We start from the raw sequence: 25,668 nt of genomic DNA on the forward strand, positions 1-25,668 counted from the left end.
TGGTTGTTCCTCCTGCCTGCAGCTGTGGCTCTGGGATTCCCTGAGCACAAACTGCTCCTCTCTTTCTCTAGGATAAGCAATACCTTCCTGGGAAACTTTAGGACAACCACTTACCTGCCAACCTCATATTTCTTATCTGTAAAGAGCAACCAGTGTTAACTCAGACAAGCATCTCAATTTTCTCATCCCAGCTCCCTTTTGGTCAAAATTTTGATCAACTTGGATTACTACCTGAAAATCATTCATGCCTTTCTTTCTATTTGTTAAACAAGCCTGTAAAATCAATCATAATTCTTAGAATTGTCTCAAAATATTCAGGTATTCTTCCCTGTGTTTTTCCAGCACCCTGTGCCCTGTGCAGATCACCATGGGTTTGTATCCACCTGAGATCATAAACTTCAGAGGCCTTGGCCCAGACTGGGTGAATCTGCAAGTCCCTACCACCCCACTCCACTTTCATAGCAGGCAGACACTAAATGTTGATTGTATTCTTATTGCCTGATACTGTCCACCAAGGTACCATACTTTTCCTGATAAAGATGGATGCTTAAATCAGCATCAACCAGTGATTTTGTTTTCTATTCTACCTGCTGTCTTTTTAAACCAAAATCATTTCCCAAGAGAAAATCATCTCACAGGATAATGTGAGGATTAAGAGAATGTTCATGGAACTCAGCACAGGGCCTTACACACAGTACACACATAGTAAATGGAATCTGGTGTTGTTATAATAGTTAACCTTTGGAATGGGCATTTTCAATACTTAATATAATGATAGAAAGATGACTGTGTGTTAGGGGCAAACTTAAATATATTGTAATGGCTCAGGATATGACATAATGACGTGACATAATGGCTCAGATATGCAGATGACACCACCCTTATGGCAGAAAGTGAAGAGGAACTAAAAAGCCTCTTGATGAAAGTGAAGGAGGAGAGTGAAAAAGTTGGCTTAAAGCTCAATATTCAGAAAACTAAAATCATGGCATCTGGTCCCATCACTTCATGGGAAATATTTGGGAAACAGTGGAAACAGTGTCAGACTTTATTTCTAGGGCCTCCAAAATCACTGCAGATGGTGATTGCAGCCATGAAATTAAAAGACGCTTACTCCTTGGTATGACCAACCTAGACAGCATATTTAAAAGCAGAGACATTACTTTGCCAACAAAGGTCCATCTAGTCAAGGCTATGGTTTTCCCAGTGGTCATGTATGGATGTGAGAGCTGGACTGTGAAGAAAGCTGAGTGCCAAAGAATTGATGCTTTTGAACTGTGGTGTTGGAGAAGACTCTTGAGAGTCCCTTGGACTGCAAGGATATCTAACAAGTCCATCCTAAAGGAGATCAGTCCTGGGTGTTCATTGGAAGGTCTAATGTTGAAGCTGAAACTCCAATACTTTGGCCATCTCATGCGAAGAGTTGACTCATTGGAAAAGACCCTAATGCTGGGAAGAATTGGGGGCAAGAGGAGAAGGGGACGACAGAGGATGAGATGACCAGATGGCATCACAGACTCGATGGACATGGGTGTGTGTAGACTCTGGGAGTTGGTGATGGATAGGGAGGCCTGGCATGCTGCAGTTCATGGGGTCACAAAGAGTCAGACACGACTGAACTGTACTGAACTGAATGGCTCATGACATGGGCTTTCCAGCTCCATAACTTAGGCTTTGCAGTCTCCATCAAGTTGCTTTTCTTCTCCCTTTACCTCACTGTCTCCATTTGTAAAATTAGATAATACTGTTACACTGAATTTGTAATTAACCATTAACTAGACATGTTACACTGAATTTGTAATTAACCATTTATTTCTACGTGTATAGCTGAGGCATGTGGATTCCTCATCCGCAATACATGCTCACTCATCTCTCTAATGACACCTGCTGGTTCATGATAGTTTGAGATGTAACTCCTACTCTCTGAACCTCAAATATTTTCATCTGTTAAAAGTAGCTGCTGCTGCTGCTAAGTTGCTTCACTCGTGTCCGACTCTGTGCGACCCCAGAGACGGCAGGCCACCAGGCTCCCCCGTCCCTGGGATTCCCCAGGCAAGAACACTGGAGTGGGTTGCCATTTCCTTCTCCAATGCGTGAAAGTGAAGTCGCTCAGTCGTGTCCGACTCGTAGTGACCCCATGGACTGCAGCCCACCAGGCTCCTCCGTCCATGGGACTTCCCAGGCAAGAGTACTGGAGTGGGGTGCCATTGCCTTCTCCTAGCAATGCCTTAAAAAAAGGTAATAATGCCTGCCTCATAGGGCTACTGAGTGTATCACAGGAGCTGATACCTAGAAAGTTCTTATCAGAGTGTTTGGTGCATGCAATAAACATCATGAGGACCACCTATAATTCTATTTCTTTGGAAGGGAAAGCATTCCCTGCTGTTTCAACAAGTTTCAAGAAAAGGAGTTTAATCCTAACAAATCAATGAAGTTTATCTTTGAAAAGTATCCTTGACACAAAGGCCTCTGTATTTTTGCTATTTCAGACATTTCTACTTGTTATTGGTGTGGTGGGTGTGATGGTGGCTGCAGTTCCTTGGATTGCTATACCTATGATTCCCCTTGGCATCATTTTCTTTGTTCTTCGGCGATATTTCTTAGAGACGTCACGAGAGGTAAAACGCCTGGAATGTACAAGTGAGTACCAGGGCTCTCATGCTGGGAGGGCAGTGCAGGCTGACGTTCATTTATACTGCAATTAACCAGATCCCTGAAACTCTACAGACTGTCTTGTGGAATTTCTCACTGCTAACATTAGGTGATTGAAAGTTATGGCCCCTGAGAGTAGATTTGGCCCTTAAGGCAAATGGAGCTGGCGGTGGGTCAGCTGCACTTTGCATTTTAGCCCAAGAAGGATGGATGTGAGCACCATGAGGACAGGGACCATTTCTGTCTTATTCATGACATACTTCCTTACACAGAGTATCCACTCTGTTAATACCATTCTTAAAAGTATTTCATCATGTTGGAACTAATGTAGAAGGAAAATAGAGAATTTTTCTTCTCCTAAAATTACCAGAAATAACAAAGAAGGGAAAAGATTAGGAAAAGGAAAGGAGACCTCAGGAAATATATGTCGGAAGTGATACATTTGAAAAACACATTCTTTCACATGTTCTAATAAGTTGCAGTTGTTAAATGTATTGAAAACATGTGTGTTAGTCATTCAGTCATGTCCAGCTCTTTGTGACTGCATGGACTATAGCCTACCAGAATCTTCTGTTCATGGAATTCCCTAGGCAAGAATACTGGAGTAGGTAGCCATTCCCTTCTCCAGAGGATCTTCCTGACCCAGGGATTGAACCCAGGACTCCTGCATTGCTGGTGGATTCTTTAATGTCTAAGCCTCCAGGGAAGCCCTGTTGAAAAGATAAGCCTTGTTATTTTCAGGTTTGCTGTTTGTCATTGTCAGGATTTGGGGTGACACCACACTGTTTGTGTACCCCCTTCTCAAAGCTATTCATATAAATGATGCTGAAAATAATCCCCTAGGAGGACACAGGAGGGGGATCTGTCAGTATGCATTTAGTTGATTACCACATTCAACTTCCTAGTTTTAGAATAATGGGGAACAGGGACGTCCCTGGTTGTCCTGTGGGTAAGACTCTGTGCTTCCACTGTGGGGGCCACCAGGTCAGTCTCTGTTTGGGGAACTAGATCCTGCAAGGTGCAGCCAAAAAATAGAATAATGGGGGACACATTTTATGATTAATTATTCTATTCTACAGATAAACACTAAAGTTCTCTCTTATTAATGCAAACATTTCATCAATGTTAAAAATAAGAAGAAAAATAGATTGTTATATAGTTTTTAAAAGTTATAAAAACAATAGCCAAAAAGTAAGGAGACAATATGTTTCTATCACAGACTTCAACCATGAATATTTACTGCAAATAAACACCAACTTAATCTTCTAGAAACCAAGCCAAGAACAGAAGCATATTGAGTCTCATGGTTCTCATTATCTACTAAGTGAAAAAAAAAGTCTCTGTTGATCCAGTCAAAGGAGATTTTTTATTGTGGCATTTGTCTGTCTTATTTTAAACAATAAACATTTGAGGTACTTATCTTTATCTACCAAAAGGATAGCGATCATCAGTTTCATAAAATCTGTAGAAGACATTTTCACTTATCAAGAGAAGCAGCTAACCTCCTGTGACATCGAGTTTGGTGAGGTGTTTGGATGGATGGGGAGCAGTAGCGTTCAGGTGTGTGTGACGTTCTACCAGTATGACTCAGTAGAATGGTAGGACCTGGGGAGGCAGAAGAGGAAGTGATGAACTCCATCCAGTCTTCTGGATGTTTCAAATGCTTCAGATGTTTTATGGTTTGAGGACACTCATGAAATGGAGTCATTCAACAGTCTTGTTGCAAAACAAGTCTTTGGTTCGTTGAGAGAGGGGTTGTTCAAGGAAGAATATTTGACAGAATTTTTGCCTGGGGCAAGGGCCACTTCCCATTCATATGGAAGTGGAGAGAGGCCTCCTCCTGAGGCTTTTGTCAAGAAGTAGTACAGGATTTTCTCAGTGTTTGATCTGGAGAGTCTGAGAACTTTGGCACTATCACTGTGGAATATTTGGATTTTTTGCAGCCAGTAGGCTGAAACAATTTAGACAATACACTTAATCCAGGTACCCCATCCTGCACACCTCGGATAACCACATGTGGTGCCCAATTGATTAGAATGTTTGTGTTCTCTCGCTAGGTGTTGGTGGTGATGGTATTCAGTCCCTCAGTTGTGTCCAACTCTTTGACCCCAAGGACTGCAGCACACCAGGCTTCCCTGTCCTTCACCATCTCCTGGAGTTTGATCAAACTCATGTCCATTGAGTTGGTGAGGCCTCCAACCATATCATCCTTTGTTGTTCCCTTCTCCTCCTGCCTTCAATCTTTCTCAGCATCAGGGTCTTTTCCAATGAGTCAGCTCTTCTCATTAGGTGGCTTAAGTATTGGAGCTTCAGTATGAGTTCTTCCAATGGATACACAGGGCTGATTTCCTTTAGGATTGACTGGTTTGATCTTGCTGTCCAGGGAACACCCAAGAATCTTCTTCAGCACCACATCAAAAGTATCAAATCTTCAGTGCTCAGCCTTCTTTATGGTCCAACTATCATATTCATACATGACTACTGGAAAAAGCATAGCTTTGATTACACATACCTTTGTCATCAAAGTGATATCTCTGCTTTTTAATATGCTGTTTAGGTTTGTCACAGCTTTTCCTCCAAGGAGCAAGCGTCTTTTAATTTCATGGCTGCAATCACTGTCTGCAGTGATTTTGGAACCTAAGAAAATGTCTGTCCCTGTTTCCCCATGGAAAACAAATAAAGTGTTTCCCCACTTTGTTTGCCATGAAGTGATGGGAACATATGCCACGATCTTCATTTTCTGAATGTTGAGTTTAAAGCCGTTTTTTTCACACTTGTCTTTCACCTACATCAAGAGGCTCTTTAGTTCTTCTCCTTCTGCCATAAGGGTGGTGTCATCTGCATATCTGAGGTTATTGATATTTCTCCCGGAAATCTTGATTCCAGCTTGTGCTTCCTTCAGCCCAGCATTTCTCATGATGTACTCTACATATAAGTTAAATAAGCAGGGTGACAATATATAACCTTGACGTACTCCTTTCCCAATATGCAACCAGTCTGTTGTTCTATGTCCGGTTCTAACTATTGATTCTACCTATTGCATACAGATTTCTAGGAGGTAGGTCAAGTGGTCTGGTATTCTCATCTCTTGAAGAATTTTCAACAGTTTGTTGTGATCCACACAGTCAAAGAATTTGGTGTAGTCAATGAAGCAGAAGCAGATTTTTTCTGGAATTCTCTTGCTTTTTCTATGATCCAAGAAATGTTGGCAATTTGATCTCCAGTTCTTCTGCCTTTTCTAAATCCAACTTGTACATCTAGAAGTTCTCAGTTGTTAGCATATGAAATGAATGCAATTGTGTGGTACTTTTAACACTCTTTGGCATTGCCCTTCTTGGGAATGAAATGAAAACTGATCTTTTCCAGTCCTGTGGCCACTGCTGAGTTTTCCAACTTTGCTGGCATATTAAGTGCAGCACTTTAACAGCCATTCTTTTAGGATTTGAAATAGCTCAGCTGAATTCTATCATGTTCACTAGCTTTGTTCACAGTGATGCTTCCTAAGGCCCACTTGACTTTGCATTCCAGGATGTCTGTCTCTAGGTGAGTGATCACACCATCGTGGTTATCCCAAGTCATTAAGATCTTTTTGTATAGTTCGTCTGGGTATTGTTGCCACCTCATAATATTGTCTGCTTCTGTTAGGTCCATACAATTTCTGTCCTTTATTGTGCCCATCTTTGCATGAAATGTTCCCTTGGTATCTCTAATTTTCTTGAAGAGATCTCTAGTCTTTCCCATTTTATTGTATTCCTCTATTTCTTTGCATTGATCACTAAGGAAGGCTTTCTTATCTCTCCTTGCTATTCTTTGGAACTCTGTAGATGTGTATATTTTTCCTTTTCTTCTTTGCCTTTTACTTCTTTTCTTTCCTCAGCTATTTGTAAGGCCTCCCCAGACAAACATTTTGCATGTTTGCATTTCTTTTTTCTTGGAGATAGTCTTGATCACTGCCTCCTGTATAATGCCTTGAACCTCAGTTCATAGTTCTTCAAGCACTCTATCATATCTAATCCCTTGGATCTATTTATCACTTATATTGTATAATCATAATGAATTTGATTTAGATCATACTTGAATGCCCTAGTTGTTTTCCTTACTTTCTTTAATTTAAATCTGAATTTTGCAACAAGAAGTTCATGATCTGAGCCACAGCTCCCTGTCTTGTTTTTGCCAACTATGTAGAGCTTCTCCATCTTCAGCTCAAAAGAATGTAATAAATCTGATTTTGGTATTGACCATCTGGTGATGTCCATGTGTAGGGTCATCTGGTGTGTTGTTGAAAGAGGGTGTTTGCTATGACCAGTGTGTTCTCCTGGCAAAACTCTATTAGCCTTTTCCCTGCCTCATTTTGTAGTACATGGCCAAAATTGCCTGTTACTCCAGGTATCTCTTGACTTCCTATTTTAGCATTCCAGTCCTCTGTGTTGAAAAGGACATTTTTGTGTGTGTGTGTTTGTTTTGGAAGGTCTTATATGTCTTCATAGAACCATTCAACTTCAGTTTTTTTCTGCATTAGTGGTTGGGGCATAGACTTGGATTACTATGATACTAAATGGTTTGCCTTGGAAATGAATGGAGATCATTCTGTTGTGTTTGAGATTGTATCCAAGTATTGCATTTTAGACTCCTTTGTTGACTGTGAGGGCTACTCCATTTCTTCTAAGGGATTCTTGCCCACAATAGGAGATATAATGGTCATTTGAATTAAATTTGCCCATTCCTGTCTGCTTTACTTCACTGATTCCTAAAATGTCGATGTTCACTCTTGCTGTCTCCTATTTGACCAATTCCAATTTACCTTGATTCATGGACCTAACATTCCAGGTTCCTATGCAATATTGTTCTTTCCAGCATCAGACTTTATTTTCACCACCAGACACATCCACAACTGGGTCTCCACTTTGGCTCAGCCTCTTCATTCCTTCTGTAGCTGTTTCTCTGCTCTTCTCCAGTAGTATATTGGGCACCTACTGACCTGGGGAGGTGGGTCTGTGCCATAAATAATAACACTGCTGCTTCCTCTAAATAGCAACTGATAGTATATCTTAGGGCTTCCCAGGTGGCTCAGTGGTAAGGTATTTACCTGCCAATGCAGGAGATGAAGGATACACAGGTTCAGTCTCTGGGTTGAGAAGATCCCCTGGAGGAGGACATGGCAACCCAGTCCAGTATTCTTGCATGGAGAATTCCATGGACAGAGGAGCCTGGCGGGCTACAGTCCATGGGATCACAAAGAGTCAGACATGACTGAAGCGATTGAGCATAAGGTGATTAATAAGATGTGCAGTAATGGCTAAGGCTGTTGGGTGTTACCTGAGTAAGATTTGGGGGTTTTCTAAATATAAATAACAAAGTCTGGAGAAAAAAGCACATCATCACACATGGGCATCCTTAACCCTGATTTTTCTGAGATACTGTGGATGTGATTAAAAACACAACCTTGGGAATAAGACAATGTTGAGTCTCACACCTAGGTGTGTCACTTAGGTGGATTAATACAGTTAATCCTGGGCAGTCAGTGCTCTTCATCACAGAGTCTATGCGGGTCTTATGAGCATTTCTTGAGTTGATGCTTGTAAAGTGCTTGCTGGACACTACCAAAGGCACTAGAACTTTGAGCAAGAGGTAATTAAGAACTTATTCACAACTAGAAGGGCTCATATAGCCTGAATTATAGCCTGAAGCAAGTCTGTCAGCCTGAGCCATGGAAGATCTGCACCCCACACTTGTGGGGTGTGTCCCCAAGTGTCCTCAGGGTTGTGGGAAACAGCTGTCAGTCATGTGAACTGTAGGGTTACATGTCTGTGACCCTGGACTGACGCCATGGCTGATACATGCTCTGCTTCAGGACAGCAAACTCAGTGCTTGTGGGAAGAAGATGTTACTTTGGGCAACATGACACTTAAGCCATGACATTCCCCCTCCCCCCTGTACTAGTTAATCTTTGCAGACCCTCCAGTTCACTCATCCTGGCATCCTGCTCAGCACTATTGGTGTTTAAAAGAAACAGGATAGATTTTTATGGGTCCATATTCTCTCTGGCCCACTGGAACTCTTGGGCATGAGGTGAGGTAGGTGATAGGGGTTCTCTGGTATTCAAGGCTGAGATGACACCTGATTTCTAAAGTCGACCCCACCCTCCATCCCTGCTGGAGAGAATCACCTGCAGCTTTGATCTCCTGGTGAGGGAAGCAGGTGAGGAAGGCCACACTGGAGAGTTCATTCCAGAACTTTCCCTGGGGGAACAGCCATGCCTGCTTTCTCCTCAGAAGCCTTGTCTGTAATGAATAGTGTTGATGTCACTCTCTGTGGAGTGGAAATGAGAGCCTGGTTCTGGTGAGTTTTCTGTGCTCTCTGGAGCTGGACTCTTGGCATCCTCCTGACAGGGTAATTGGCCCTGGAATTCACCTGTGTCATCCCTGTGAGCACCCTGTGTCCAGACTAATGAACTCTGGTGGTGAATTGGGACATCTAGTAGGGCTGTAGAAAAGACCTAAACAGAGCTCCCAGCCTTTCTTGTTTGGAGCTTGAGCTCAATCTGAGTTTATGTTGCTCTTACAAGCACAGAGTTATAGGAAGCTCTAAAAAGTTACTCATAGAGTGAAGAGAGAGAGTGGTGTGGATGTTGGAATGTGAACACAGGTACACAACTGGATGATCAAAAGCACCACTGAGTCACTTTCAGCTCTTTGCCTAAACAAAATACAAAGGGGAAATGTTAGATCATGTCACAGTTCAGATAACGGGTTTACCTTAAAGCAATCTAATAGCTGAGGGTCCCTAACAGTTAAGGTTCCTGGTCTGATGTCCTAGTCAGAAAGAGCCCCAGGGCTGAATGGATGGTCACCTGGCCCCCAGCCCAGGCTGTCCTCCCCTAGTCCAGGGCTTCCCATCCTCTTTGAGCCCCAGTGTCTCACAAAAGGGAGCCTGCTTCTTCCTTATAGAACTGGGAACACAAAACACAAGAGGAGGTTCTGTGTCTTTACCTATTTGTACCTCAACCCCTCCAAACATGCAGTGCCCAGGTGCATGTCAGTACTGACTGAACTGTCACCAGACAGGCATTCGGATACTGGACTAAGGAGTGAGGACATGAAAACAGTTTAGACTTTTCCCCTTGATTCTTTCCCCATCATTTTATAAAATCTCTGTAGCCTTCTGAAAGGTGTGTTACTAACTTCCCATAAACAACCAGTTATACTAACAGGTCTTCTCTAGGACACACACAGGTAACAAGGTGATGTCAGTATTTCCTCCTGATACAGCACAAGTTATCACTCATCCAAGACAGAGGTCACAGGCTCAGTGTATGACTCTGACAACAGCAAGTTACAGCCTTGTTCATGGTGGGGAATGAAAATCATAAGTGGTCTTCCCTGCTTGGCATCCTACAGCCCACCTGTTCCCTGGTGAGCAAGAGCCTGACCCTGGAGCTCATGGTCAGTGTGCTCTTAGGGAAGATGGCAGGAAATGAACAGGCAGTCATGTGACACCAGACCCCAAATCCACATGAAGTCACTCAAAAGACAATAGTCAGTGTCAGATTCTAAGGTCACTGTCAGGTTCTAAAAGATTGATGTGAGTGTCACATGCCACAGTGACCTCCAAACACTAGGACAAGTATCCAGCAGGCAGTTATAAAAACACCCATCAGGTTCCTAGAGCAGAAGTCAAGACCATTCAAAGGCTCCTCATCTGCCGGGTCCTGTGGACTCAAGGGCGGTACGGTGCCGGGTGCCCCGTGACCGACACAGAGGTCCTGGCGCAGGTGCAGGGGGAGGCCCAGGATGGGGGAGACAGCAGACTGTCCCCTCCCTTACTCGTCTCACCCTGTCCTGTGTCTGGGTCTGGTCCAGGGTGGGGGATGTACTGACTCTATCCCAGCCCTTAGGCTACTCATCTAAGGAGGAGACGGCCCACAGGTAGATCAACAAAATTCAGTGTGGTGAGGACTCTAATGAGGAATTAAATTTTAAAATGCTACTGATTCAAAAATTAGTGAACAGCAATTACTCACCCATGAAAAAGAATGAAATATTGCCACTTGAAGCAATATTTATGGACTTAGAGAATATTATTCTTAGTAAAGTAAGTAAGAGAAAGATAAATATGATATCACTTATACATGGAATCTAAAAATAATACAAATGATTCTGTGCACAAAATAGAAATAGACTCACAGATATAGAAAACAAAGTTACGGTTGCCAAAGGGGATTGAGAGGGAGGGAAGAACAAACTAGAAGTATGGGATTAATAGACACACTGCTATTAATGTGTCAAATAGATAACAACAAGGAATTACTGTAAAGCATGGGGAATTTTATTCAGTATCTTGTAATAACCTGTGGACATTACTTTGTCAACAAAGGCCCATCTAGTCAAGGCTATGGTTTTTCCAGTAGTCATGTACATATGTGAGAGTTGGAATATAAAAAAACTGAGCGCCGAAGAATTGATGCTTTTGAACTGTGGTGTTGGATAAGACTCTTGAGAGTCCCTTGGACTGCAAGGAGAGCCAACCAGTCCATCCTAAAGAAGATCAGTCCTGGGTGTTTATTGGAAGGACTGATGTTGAAGCTGAAACTCCAGTACTTTGGCCACCTGATGCGAAGAGCTGACTCATTTGAAAAGACCCTGATGAAAGGTTGAGGACAGGAGGAGAAGGGGACGACAGAGGATGAGATGGTTGGATGGCATCACTGACTCAATGGACATGGGTTTGGGTGGACTCCGGAGTTGGTGATGGACAGGGAGGCCTGGCATGCTGTGGTTCACGGGGTCGCAAAGAGTCAAACACGACTGAGTGAATGAACTGAACTGTAATGAAATATAATTTAAAAAATAACCGAATGACTATATTATATACTTGAAACTAACACATTATTACAAATCAACTATACTTGAATATATTTTTAAAAAACTTTGAACAATTTCCATCTGGTGAAATGCCAGAAAAAATTTGGAGGGAGGCATGTTTGAGAGGATCTTGATGAAAGAACAAGAATTTATTTATCTAAATCTAGCTGTGATTTGAATTTGATCAAAAATAGTTTCAAAGAGAATCTTTCATTCCCAGGTCATTAAAGTGAAGCTTTGTGTAAACAGGAGTTTGAGGGTCACATGGAGGATTCCCTTTGGCAGGACGTGTGACCACAGAGCCCAGGAGGCAGTGGTTTCCTCGCATCCAGCCTCCCTGACTTTCTCTCTTGTGTGTCTGTCTCTGCTTCCCCAGCTCGGAGCCTGGTGTTTTCCCACTTAGCATCTTCTCTCCAGGGACTCTGGACCATCCGGGCGTACAAAGCTGAATACAGGTTTCAGGAGCTTTTTGATGCACAGCAGGATTTGCACTCAGGTCTGTAAGTTTCTGGAGGTGATTTCTAAGGATGGGATGTGCTGCCTTCTGAGGCTGACCTCCCTCTCACGTGGTCTGACTTGCCAGTATCTCTCTCTGTGCCACCCTACGTCCCCCTCTGCACACCTGCCTCCCACAGCCCTTGCTCTCAGCATCCCCTCTGTGCTCCCCTCTTCCCTGTTATCCCCTGCTTTTCTCTCCTGGCTGGCTGGCCTTGCCCTTGCATCACTGTGCCCTGTGAACTTCTCTCTTTAGGGCAGGAATCAGCAAACTTTTCTTTTTTGTAAAGATCCAGATAGAAAATATTGGGTGCTGTACTGTGTCTGTCACAACTACTCACCTTTGCTGTTGTAGCACAAAGACAGGCAAAGGTAATAAATGAGTGAATGGCTGTACCTGTGTTCCAATAGAACTTTATTTATAGAACCAGGTGGTGGCTGTTCTTGCCCTCCAGGCTGTGATTTGCTGACTGTTTTCAGAGCATAGAGGGTGGCAGATGTGACTGAGGAAAATAATTTCCTGATTTGCCACCCACTTGGTTGTGTTTTTATCAGTGAAGATTTTCCCTATGTAGAAAATTCAGAATTTCCTCTAAGTCTATAAAATCCAAGCCAAACTTTCCAGTAATTATTGTATTTTGAAGATAAAATGGCATTTTGAAAGTCACACACAAATCCTGCTAGCTGATGGTTATGTAGACATTGGCCTCTAAGAATAAACAAGCGGGGCCATGTAGTGAGGGCAGAAGGTGCTGGAATCAGAGTGTGAGCTGAGCTCTCTGCTGTCAGAGAGCTGGGATCAGTCGACCCTGAGAGAGGATGATCTTCATGCTCAGGCCCAGAGCTGCAGGAAATGCACTGATGAGATGATTTTCCATCTTCTTTATTGTGATCGTGTTTCTGTTGATAACCTGTGGGTTGACATTTTCAGTGCATGCTTCCTGGACTGATTCCTGTGTGTCCCATATATTGTCTTGTGTTAGAACCTAGTTTTCTGGTATCTTCAGGATTCTTGGGTGTCTTATATATCTTTGCTGTCCTACTTGTGTAAAATCTTCTGTAGCTCAACTGAGAAAATACTCTCTCTCATGAGAAGCAGCTAACATGGTTTTTCTGTTTATGTATTATGCCTATTATGATTCACAAATCCAGAGGCTTGGTTCCTGCTTTTGACGACGTCCCGATGGCTTGCTGTGTATCTGGATGTCATCTATGCCATCTTTTTCACTGCTGTTACCTTTGGGGCCCTGATTCTGGTAGAATGTAAGTACACATGTGAATATTTGTGGTATGTTTGCAGTTTATAGTTTTGTTTGTAGTTATTAAACTTTTGTCAACTTGTCTAATGTATACTCTTTGGTTCTGTATTAAAGTGTCTGCAGCATGTGACTCCACAGTGTGGTCCATATGAAGTCATTTGCATCTTGATGAGAACTTTTTTTTCCATTTACTTATTTATTTACAGTAGGTCCTTGTTGGGACTATTTTTTTTAAAAATTTGATTTGCGTATGGTTGTTATATAATGTTTTAGCTTCAGGTGTATAGCCAAGTGAATCTGTTATACATATATTCACTTATTTAAAGATTCTTTTTCCATATGCCATGAAATTGGGGTGCATGTGTATATTTTTAGTAATTTGCATTTTAATTAATACTTCAAATGAATTGTCCTTTAGAAAAGAATTTCTGTTTTTGGCTTTCGGAATCCTCAGGAGCAAAGACCAGGTATGACGTGCCTGCTCCAGCAGACCTGTGGTGCCTTGGGCCCCTGCTTTGGCTCGCTCAGGCCATTCTTTCATTTTTATTTTAAGTTTTATTGGGGTATAGTTCATGTACACTGTTGTCTTAGTTTCTGATGTATTGTAAAGTCAATGTGCTATACATATATTCATTCTTTTTTAGATTCTTTTCCCAGGTAGGTCATTACAGCATTCTCTATACTTTACAGTAGTTTCTTATTAGTAATCTATTTTAATATTTTATATATAGTAGTGTGTGTGTGTCAATCCTAGTCTTCCAGTTTATCCCTCCCCTCCCTTATCCCCTGGTAACCATAAGTTTATTTTCTACATATGTTACTCTATTTCTGTTTTGCACATAAATTCATTTGTAGCCTGTTGTTAGAGTCTACATATAAGCAATATCATATTCTATTTTTCTCTGTCTGACTTACTTCAGACAGTATGAAATATTCATTACGCAAATCTCTAGGTCCAGCCATGTTGCTGCAAATGGCATTATTTCATCCATTTTTATGGCTTGTTAATATTCCATTGTATGTATGGCACCATATCTTCCTTGTCCACTGCTCTGTTGACAGGCATTTAGCTTGCTTCCATGTCCTGGCTATTGTAAATGGTGCTGCAGTGAATGTAAGCATGGATGTATCTTCAGGAATTATGGTTTTCTCTGGATATATGCTCAGGAGTGGGATTGCTAGATCATATGGTAGCTCTATTTTTAGTTTTTAAAGGAACCTCCATATTGTTCTCTATAGTGGCTGTACCAGTTTACATTCCCACCAACAGTGTAGGAGGGTTCCCTTTTCTCCCCATATTCTCCAGTATTTACTGTTTGTAGACTTTTTGAACCAGAGATCAAATTGCCAATATCTGCTGAATCATTGAAAAAGCAAGAGAGTTCCAGAAAAACATCTACTTCTGCTTTATTTATAATGCCAAAGCCTTTGCCTGTGTGGATCACAACAAACTGTGGAAAATTCTGAAAGAGATGGGAATACCAGACCACCTGACCTGCCTCCTGAGAAATCTGTATGCAGGTCAAGAAGCAACAGTTAGAACTGGACATGGAACAACAGACTGGTTCCAAATAGGAAAAGGAGTACGTCAAGGCTGTATATTGTCACCCTGCTTATTTAATGTACATGCAGAGTACATCATGAGAAATGCTAGGCTGGATGGAAGCACAAGCTGGAATCAAGATTTCTGGGACAAATATCAATGACCTCAGATGTGCAGATGATACCACCCTTATGGCAGAAAGTGAAGAAGAACTAAAGAGCCTCTTGAGGAAAGTGAAAGAGGAGAGTGAAGAAGTTGGCTTAAAACTCAACGTTCAGAAAACAAAGCTCATGGCATCCAGCCCTTTCACTTCATGGCAAATGGATGGGGAAAGAATGGAAACAGTGAGATAATTTTTTTTGGAGGCTCCAGATAGTGACTGCAGCCATGAAATTCAAAGATGCTTGCTCCTTCTAAGATAAGTTATGACCAACCTAGATAGCATATTCAAAAGCAGAGACATTACTTTGCCAACAAAGGTCCATCTAGTCAAAGCTATGATTTTTCCAGTAGTCATGTATGCATGTAAGATTTGGACTATGAAGAAAGCTGAGTGCCAAAGAATTGATGCTTTTGAACTGTGGTGTTGGAGAAGACTCTTGAGAGTCCCTTAGACTGCAAGGCAATCCAACCAGTCCATCCTAAAGAAAATCAATTCTGAATATTCATTGGAAGGACTGATGCTGAAGCTGAAGCTCCAGTACTTGACACTTGATGTGAAGAACTGACTCATTGGAAAAGCCTCCGATGCTGTGAAAGGTTGAAGGCAGGAGGAGAAGGGGACGACAGAGGATTACATGGTTGGATGGTATCACTGACTCAATGGACATGAGTTTAAGTAAGCTTCAGGAGTTGGTGATGGACAGGAAAGCCTGGTGTGCTGCAGTTTATGGGGTTGCAAAGAGTCGGACACAACTGAGTGATTGAACTCAACTGAGACATTTTGATGATGGTCACTCTGACTGGTGTGAGGTGAAACCTCACTGTAGTTTTTTGCTTTTTTTTTTCTTTTTTTCATTTTTTTCCACTATAGTTTTGATATGCATTTATCTAATAATTAAATATGTTGACCATCTTTTTCTGTGCTTTTTGGCCATCTGCATGTCTTCATTGGAGAATGTCTATTTTAATCTGCCTGTTTTTTTTTTTCCTTGTTGTTGTTGTGCATTTATTTATTTATTTTTGATATTGGACTGCATAAACTGTTTGCATATTTTGGAGAGTAATCCCTTGTCAGTTACTTCATTTACAAATATTTTCCCCATTCTGCAGGTTGTCTTTGGTATTTTTTATGGATTTATTTGCTGTGCAAATGCTTTTAAGCTTAATTGGGTCCTGTTTGTTTATGTTTTATTTTATTTTCATTTCTCTAAGAGGTGGGTAAAAAAAAAAGCTTGCTGCAACTTATGTCAGAGAGTTCTCCCTATGTTTTAATCTAAGAGATTTTAGTGTCTTGTCTTACATTTAAGGCTGTAATCCATTTTGAGTTTATTTTTGTGTATGATGTTAGGGAGTGTTCTAAGTTTATTCTTTTACATGTAGCTGTCCAGTTTTCCCAGCACCAGTTATTGAGCAGACTGTCTTTTCTCCATTGTATATCCTTGCTTCATTTCTCATAGGTGACACAGGTGTGTGGGTTTATCTCTGGGCTTTCAGTCCTGTTCCATTGATCTGTATTTCTGGTTTTGGAGCCAGTAGCATACTGTTTCAATTACTGTAGCTTTGTAGCATGATCTGAAGACAGGGTATGTGATTCTTCCTAGTTTCATTTTTCTTCTTTGTTTTTCTCAAGATTACATTAGCTATTCATGGTATTTTGTGTTTCCATACAAAGTGTAAGCTTTTTTGTTCTAATTCTGTGAAAAATGCCATTGGTAATTTGATAGGGATTTCATTGAATCTCTAGATTGCTTTGAGTAGTTTGCTTGTTTGTTAGTTTTCAGTAAGTTTTCCTTGAGATCTTTTATCGTTTTATCTTTCTTTGAATGGGTTGAGGTCTACATAACTGTAGCAGGATGACCTTCTGAACATTCCAGGTAGTGTCCTGTAGTTGGATGGAGAAAACCAAGTTTACTATTAAGCTTTTTGTGCAACTTAGGTTTTAGATTTTAGCTTTAGGGCTATGTTGGTCTCTTGATTGTGTGTGTCTGGTGTACTGGGCTGAGAAAGATTCTCTGTAGCAAAACACTATCCTCACTGCTGTGTGGGTCCCAGATAAGCAGTTTTTGGAGTGTATGGCATGAATTCACCATCCCTCACTATTCCATAGCAATAACCCTAAATCACAGTCCTTAATAATGCAAAAATGAGAGTAATATTTTAGATTTAAAAGCACTGGCTCTTAGAACCTATTGCTTTGTTTTTGTGATTTCAACTGCAGCTACATTGGATGTAGAAAGTGAAATTGCATAATGATAATTGAAGCATATGGATAAAAATCTGAACAATGACATCCTCACCTATATTATACAGTTAAGTGTATCTCAGTCCAGGTGGGATTAATATAATAAAGGACAAAAATGGTAAGGACCTCAGAGTAGCAGAAGAGATTAGGAAGTGGTGGCAAGACTACAGAGAAGAACTGTACAAAAAAGATCTTAATGACCTGGATAACCATGATATTGTGATCACTCACCTAGAGCCAGACATCCTGGAATGCGAAGTCAAGTGGACCTTAAGAAGCATCACTATGAACAAAGCTAGTGAAGGTAATGGGATTCCAGTTGAGCTATTTCAAATCCTAAAAGATGATGCTGTGAAAGTGTTGCACTCAATATGCCAGCAAATTTGGAAAACTCAGCAGTGGCCATAGGACTGGAAAAGGTCAGTTTTTATTTCAATCCCAATGAAAGGCAATGCCAAAGAATGTTCAAATTATCATACAATTGCACTCATTTTACCTACTAGTAAAGTTATACTCAAAATCCTTCAAACAAAACTTCAGCATTACATGGACTGGGAACTTCCAGCTGTACAAATTGGGTTTAGAAAAAGCAGAGGAACCAGAGATCAAATTGCCAAGCTTCACTGGATCATAGAGAAAGCAAGAGAATTCCAGAAAAACATCCGCTTCATTGACTATGTGAAAGGCTTTGTGTAGATCACAAAAAACTGTGGAAGATTTTGAGAGAGATAAGAATACCAGTCTACCTTACCTGTCTCCTGAGAAACCTGTATGCAGGTCAAGAAGAAACAGTTAGAACTGGATGTGGGACAATGGACTGGTTCAAAATTGGGAAAGGAATATAACAGGGCTGTATGTTGTCACTATATTTATTTAACTTATATGCAGAATACATCACACAAAATGCCAGGCTGGATGAAGCACAAGCTGGAATCAAGATTGCCAGGAGAAATATCAGTAACCTCAGATATGGAGATAATACCACTCTAATGTCAGAAAGTCAAGAACTAAAATGTCTCTTGATGAAAGTGAAAGAGGAGAGTGAAAAAGCTGGCTTAAAACTCAGCATTCAAAAAACTAAGATCATGGCATCCAGTTCCATCACATTGTGGCAAATACATGGGGAAAAACTGAAAGCAGTGACAGATTTTATTTTCTTGGGTTCCAAAAATCACTGTGAACTGTGACTGTACCCATGGATGAAATGACATTTGCTTCTTGGAAGGAAAGCTATGGCAAATCTAGACAAAATATTAAAAAGTTAGAGACATCACTTTGCCAACAAAGGTCTCAATAGTGAAAGCTCTGTTTTTTCCAGTAGTCATATAACAGTTGTCAACGGATGTAAGAGTTGGGCCATTAAGAAGGTTGAGGGTCAAAGAATTGATGCTTTCAAGCTGTGGTGTTGGGGAAGATTCTTGAGAGTCCTTTGGATTGTAAGGAGATCAAACCAGTCAATCCTAACAGAAATTAAACCCGAACATTCACTGGTAGGACTGATGCTGAAGGTGAAGCTCCAGTACTTTGGCCACCTGATGCGAAGAGCTAACTCATTAGAAAAGACCCTGATAGTGGGGAAGATTGAAGGCAGGAAGAGAAGGGGGCAACAGAGGATGAGATGGTTGGATAGCATCACCAACTCAATGGACATAAATTTAAGTAAGCTCCAGGAGTTGGTGAAGGACAGGGAAGCCTAGCATGCTGCAGTCCATGGGGTCACAGAGTAAGACATGACTTAGTGACTGAACACCAACAACTTTGTTAGTTCTTTCTGAATTCATAATTTTTTTGAAAATTTACTTGTTTATTTGACTGTACTGGGTCTTAGTTGGGGCACGCGGGAGTTTTAGTCTTAGTTGTAGCAGGCAGGACTTTAGTTGCAGCATATGAACTCTTACTTGTGGCATGTGGAGTCTAGTTCCCTGACCAGGAATCAGACCTGGGCCCCCTGCATTGGGAGCTCAGAGTCTTAGCTACTGGACCACTAGGGAAGTCCCTCATTTTTTTTTTTTTTTTCTGTGTTATTGTCTCATACAACAGAAGTAATATTATGAGTAAGACTATCATCACATATAAATGATTTAAATACTTTAAAGGAATCTTCTCACTACTATATATAAAATAGATAACTAAAAAGTACCTACTGTATAGCACAGGGAACTCTATTTAATACCCTGTAATGACATATATAGGAGAAGGCAATGGCAACCCACTCCAGTTGCCTGGAAAATCCCATGGATGGAGGAGCCTGGTAGGCTCTAAGGGTCGGACACGACTGAGTGACTTCACTTTCACTTTTCACTTTCATGCATTGGAGAAGGAAATGGCAACCCACTCCAGTGTTCTCCCCTGGAGAATCCCAGGGATCGGGGAGCCTGGTGGGCTGCCATCTATGGGGTCACACACAGTCGAACACGACTGAAGCGACTTAGCACCAGCAGCAGCAATGACATATATGGGAAAATAATTTTAAAAGAGCAGATTATATGTTTATGTCTGGCTAATTCACTTTATTATACACCTGAAACTAACAAAACTTTGTAAATCAACTATACTCCAATAAAAATCATAAAAATAAAGGAGTCTTCTTTGTAGAGTGACAGAAGGACCTGTGTGAGGAGTTGAGAAGTAGACTGACTTTATTCCTCTTCTTCCTCATTTAGCTTTGGATCTCGGGGAGGTTGGCCTGGTCCTGTCTCTCACTCTCACGCTCACGGGGATGTTCCAGTGGTGCGTCAGGCAAAGTGCTGAAGTTGAGAACATGGTGATGTTTATCTTTCTGTTCTTAGCCTTTTCAGGTCTTCTTGCTGTTACGTGGCATAAAAACAATTCTTATGTAAAATAATAAAACCGTTACTTTTACATCATTTTACAAAGTTTTTAACATTCTCCTCCATCAGCTTAAGGGCTTCCCTAGTGGCTCAAATGCTCCTGCAATGCAGGAGCCACAGGAGACTCTGGTTTGATTGCTGGGTTGGGAAGATCCGCTGGAGAAGGGAATGGCTACCCACTCTAGTATTCTTGCCTGGAGAATCCCCATGGACAGAGAAGCCTGGCAGGCTACAGTTCATGATGTTACAAAAAGTTGAACATGGCTGGGTGACTCTACTTTCTATCTGCTTAAAGTTAATGTAAAATAATAAAACATATATATATATATATATTTCTCAGTCATATGTATGCCATGTCAAAGGTTTTACATTCCTCACAAACTGTCTTCAAATACAATAAAAGTTTCTGTAGGAGGGAGGTTCTGAAATTCTGGAGACAATATAAGCTAATTTCTCAGCAGCTTGTTTATATTTCTTTTTGAATGGGTAATTCCTTATTTTTGGTAAAAGAAAAAAAGCCAGTGTTTTGAGGTTTATTTAATATAGCATCCACAAAGGACAGAAGTAGGAGTCTGATTGCACATGCTAAGACCTGAGATATTCTGAATCATAGAAAAGCAAATATGAAGATATAAAAGCAGAATATTTCATTTATAATCTGTGAACATCCATAAACAAGACCCTCTGACACTAATTCATGTGATGTCATATGTGTTTCAGATGATTTCAGTAGAAAGGGGGATTGAATATGCAGACCTTGAGAAAGAAGCACCCTGGGAACTTGAGTATCGTCCACCACCATCCTGGCCTCATGGAGGATGCATTGACTTTGATTATATTAACTTCAGATACAGCTCGTATGGGCCTCTGGTATTGAGGAACCTGGGACTACTCATTCACTCAGGACAAAAGGTTAGTTTAAGCCATTTGCCTCTTTAAATCCAGCTAAAGATTTAGCACCACATCTGCTCTTGGCTTCCTTGTCAGTGTGTCAGGGGGACTCTGTTCCTAATGGATGCGGATGAGATCAGTGACATTATAGGTGAATCTTCTTGGAAACTGACCATGAAATGGAGATGCCAGCAATTTTTTCTGTGTGTTGTGAAGTCGCTCATGGTAGTTGACGGGCCCTGGCTCCATCTTAACCTGACCCAGGACACTATATATCACACCTGATTATTCATACACAGTCTTGGATGTCAGCGTTATCTTCCTGGCCCTAACTCTCCAATATCTCATTCCTTTCTATCTTTTCTTGTTTGTATTTCTGAAATCTCCTCCTCCTCCTATGGTACCCTCTGATTGCAGCCTCCTTCTCTGTCCCTTAGACCTTCCTATAGCCTTGTCCTCCACTCACCCACACTGAGTTGCCATCTCCCTGTCCTCCCCCCACATAATGATTCTTTCTTTAGAACAGATCTGATCCTTACTGGGCTAGGTAAGCTGCTGCTGGAACCAGAGCATAGTCTCAAGTCCACTCCCACAGGGGCCATGGGGCAACCTTGTGTCCAGCAGAGAAAAGCCTGAATAATGACCCAGTCAGGAGTGAGGAACCAGGGCCTCAGATGGAGGCAAGGTCTAGAGACTGGCTCAAAGTCAAAAGCAAATGGAAGGGAAAAGAGAAGATCTGTGTGGGAGACAGCAGAGAGGCTTGTGACCTGGGCCTGCCAGCATCCATGTTTGCTGGTGATGTTCCTTCCACACTCAGCTTGAGGCCCTCAGCTGGGACCAGGAAAGAGTTTTGAAGAGACTAAACCAGAACAGACAAGGTGGTAAGAAGCTCTTCCCCATCTTCTTCTGCAACCAGTGTGTCTTCTGACTTATACACATGCCCCCCTGCACTCGGATTGTGTGTAGGTTCTCTCAAAGCCACGTCCTCCCTGTACCCAGTGCACACGCTGGTCAACTACCTCAGAAACCCTTCCCCTGCATCATCTGGATGGTGGAGATCTTGTTTTCTGAGCCAATTCTAATAAATCTCCGAGACACTCAATTTTTCCTTCAGTTCAGTTCAGTTTAGTCGCTCAGTCTTGTCTGACTCTTTGTGACCCCATGAATCACAGCACAGCAGGCCTCCTGGTCCATCACCAAATCATGGAGTTCACCCAAACTCATGTCCATCGAATTGGTAATGCCATCCAGCCATCTCATCCTCTGTTGCCCCCTTCTCCTCCTGCCCTCAATCCCTCCCAGCATCAAAGTCTTTTCCAATGAGACAACTCTTCGCATGAGGTGGCCAAAGTACTGGAGTATCAGCTTTAGCATCATTCCTTCCAAAGAAATCCCAGGGCTGATCTCCTTCAGAACGGACTGATTGGATCTCCTTGCAGTCCAAGGGACTCTCAAGAGTCTTCTCCGACACCACAGTTCAAAAGCATCAATTCTTCCGTGCTCAGCTTTCTTTACAGTCCAACTCTCACATCCATACATGACCACTGGCAAAACCATAGCCTTGACTAGATGGACCTTTGTTGACAAAGTAATGTCTCTGCTTTTGAATATGCTATCTAGGTTGGTCATAACTTATCTTAGAAGGAGCAAGCATCTTTTAATTTCATGGCTGCAGTCACCATCTGCAGTGATTTTGAAGCCCCCCAAAAATAAAGTCTGACACTGTTTCCACTGTTTCCCCATCTATTTCCCATGAAGAGATGGGACCAGATGCCATGATCCTAGTTTTCTGAATGTTGAGCTTTAAGCCAACTTTTTCACTCTCCACTTTCACTTTCATCAAGAGGCTCTTTAGTTCCTCTTCACTTTCTACCATAAGGGTGGTGTCATCTGCATATCTGAGGTTATTGATACTTCTCCTAGCAATCTTGATTCCAGCTTGGGCTTCCTCCAGCCCAGCGTTTCTCATGATGTACTCTGCATATAAGTTAAATAAGCAGGGTGACAATATACAGCCTTGACATACTCCTTTTTCTATTTGGAGCCAGTCTGTTGATCCATGTCCAATTCTAACTGTTGCTTCTTGACCTGCATATAGGTTTCTCAAGAGGCAGGTCAGGTGGTCTGGTATTCCCATCTCTTTCAGAATTTCCCACAGTTTATTGTGATCCACACAGTCAAAGGCTTTGGCATAGTCAATAAAGCAGAAATATATGTTTTTCTGGAACTCTCTTCCTTTTTCAATGATCCAGTGGATGTTGGCAATTTGATCTCTGGTTCCTCTGCCTTTTCTAAAACCAGCTTGTACATCTGGATGTTCACGGGTCACGTTTTGCTGAAGCCTGGTTTGGAGAATTTTAAGCATTACTTTACTAGTGTGTGTGATGAGTGCAATTGTGCAGTAGTTTGAGCATTCTCTGGCATTGCCTTTCTTTGGGATTGGAATGAAAACTGACTTTTTCCAGTCCTGTGGCCCCTGCTGAGTTTTCCAAATTTGCTGGCATACTGACTTTCACAGCATCATCTTCCAGGATTTGAAATAGCTCAACTGGAATTCCATCACCTCCACTAGCTTTGTTCGTAGTGATGCTTTCTAAGGCCCATTGATTTCACATTCCAGGATATCTGGCTCTAGGTCAGTGATCACACCAACGTAACTATCTGGGTTTGAAGCTCTTTTTTGTAAAATTCTCCTGTGTATTCTTGCCACCTCTTCTTAATGTCTTCTTCTGTTAGGTCCATACCATTTCTGTCCTTTATCAAGCCCATCTTTCATGAAATGTTCCCTTGGTATCTCTAATTTTCTTGAAGAGATCTCTAGTCTTTCCCATTCTGTTGTTTTCCTCTATTTCTTTGCATTGATCACTGAGGAAGGCTTTCTTATCTCTCCTTGATATTCTTTGGAACTCTGAATTTAGATTCTTTTATCTTTCCTTTTTTCCTTTGCTTTTCACTTCTCTTCTTTTCACTGCTATTTTTAAGACCTCCTCAGACAGTCATTTTATTCTTTTGTATTTATTTTCCATGGGGAAGGTCTTGATCCCTGTCTCCTGTACAATGTCACGAACCTCATTCCATAGTTCATCAGGCACTCTATCAGATCTAGTCCCTTAAATCTATTTCTCACTTCCACTGTATAATCATAAGAGATTTGATTTAGGTCATACCTGAATGGTCTAGTGGTTTTCCCTACTTTCTTCAATTTAAGTCTGAATTTGGCAATAAGGAGTTCATGATCTGAGCCACAGTCAGCTCCTGGTCTTGTTTTTGCTGGCTGTATAGAGCTTCTCCATCTTTGGCTGCAAAGAGTATAATCAATCTGATTTTGGTGTTGACCATCTGGTGATGTCCATGTGTAGAGTCTTCTCTTGTGTTGTTAGAAGAGGGTGTTTGCTATGATCAGTGCGTTCTCTTGGCAAAACACTATTAGCCTTTTTCCTGCTTCATTCCATATTTCAATAACATTTGCCTGTTATTCCAGGTGTTTCTTGACTTCCTACTTTTGCATTCCAGTCCCCTATAATGAAAAGGACATCTTTTTTGGGTGTTAGTTCTAAAAGGTCTTGTAGGTCTTCATAGAACCGTTCAACTTCAGCTTCTTCAGTATTACTGTTTGGGGCATAGCCTTGGATTACTGTTATATTGAATGGTTTGCCTTGGAAATGAACAGAGATCATTCTGTCATTTTTGAGTTTGCTTCCAAGTACTGCATTTCGGACTTTTTTTTGACCATTATGGCTACTCCATTTCTTCTAAGGGATTTCTGCCCACAGTAGTAGATATAATGGTCATTTGAGTTAAATTCACCCATTGCAGTCCATTTTAGTTTGCTGATTCCTAGAATCTCCACGTTCACTCTTGCCATCTCCTGTTTGACCACTTCCAATTTGCCTTGATTCATGGACCTGACATTCCAGGTTCCTATGCAATATTGTTCTTTACAGCATTGGACCTTGCTTCTATCACCAGTCACATCCACAACTGGGTATTGTCTTTGCTTTGGCTCCATCCCTTCATTCTTTCTGGAGTTACTTCTCCACTGATCTCCAGTAGCATGTTAGGCACAACTGATCTGGGCAGTTCCTCTTTCAGTATCCTATCATTTTGCCTTTTCATACTGTTCATGGGGTTCTCAAGGCAGGAATACTGAGGTGGTTTGCCGTTCCCTTCTCCAGTGGACCACATTCTGTCAGACCTCTCTACCATGTCCCACCTGTCCTGGGTGGCCCCACATGGCATGGCTCAATTTCACTGAGTTAGACAAGGCTGTGGTCCACGTGATCAGATTGGCTAGTTTTCTGTGATTATGTTTTCAGTGTGTCTGCCTTCTGATGCCCTCTCGCAATACCTACTGTCTTACTTGGGTTTTTCTTACCTTGGACGTGGGGTATCTCTTCATGGCTGCTCCAGCAAAATGCAGCTGCTGCTCCTTACCTTGGATGAGGGGTATCTCCTCACAGCCGGCACTCCTGATCTTAAACGTGGAGTAGCTCCTCTCAGCCCTTTTGTGCCCACGTAGCTGCCACTCCTTGGACGTTGGGTTGCTCCTCTTGGCCACTGCCCCTTACCTCATAGTGGGGTAGCTCCTCTCTTAGTGTCTTATATATTATTTTAAGATAGGATTTATGTTACACCTATGTTCATAGCAGCCAAAAGTTGGAAGGAACTAAATCCTTACAATTCAGCCTTAAAAAGGAAGAAAATTCTGACCTATGGATAAACCTTGATGATATCC

At 41.6% G+C, this 25,668-nt stretch overlaps 1 protein-coding gene across 3 annotated transcripts in view; it reads left to right on the forward strand.

Annotated features, from left to right (window-relative positions):
- The window catches only part of LOC147361883 (ATP-binding cassette sub-family C member 4-like), a 228,636-nt gene that overhangs the window by 83,958 nt on the left and 119,010 nt on the right, over window positions 1–25,668 (forward strand). For 2 of the 3 annotated variants that reach the window (XM_086328629.1, XM_086328630.1), the window contains exons 21-25: window positions 2,487–2,637; window positions 11,887–12,006; window positions 13,158–13,268; window positions 19,875–19,975; window positions 20,763–20,954. The exons of the other annotated variant lie outside the window; for it this stretch is intronic. In XM_086328629.1, coding sequence (XP_086184755.1) covers window positions 2,487–2,637; window positions 11,887–12,006; window positions 13,158–13,268; window positions 19,875–19,975; window positions 20,763–20,954 — 675 coding nt within the window. The remainder of the gene's footprint in view (window positions 1–2,486; window positions 2,638–11,886; window positions 12,007–13,157; window positions 13,269–19,874; window positions 19,976–20,762; window positions 20,955–25,668) is intronic. 3 annotated transcript variants of the gene reach the window in all.

This window comes from Bos grunniens, chromosome 12, assembly GCF_055505025.1.
Source record: "Bos grunniens cultivar Pamir isolate PY7600 chromosome 12, Bosgru_T2T1.0, whole genome shotgun sequence".
Classification (NCBI taxonomy): Eukaryota; Metazoa; Chordata; class Mammalia; order Artiodactyla; family Bovidae; genus Bos; species Bos grunniens.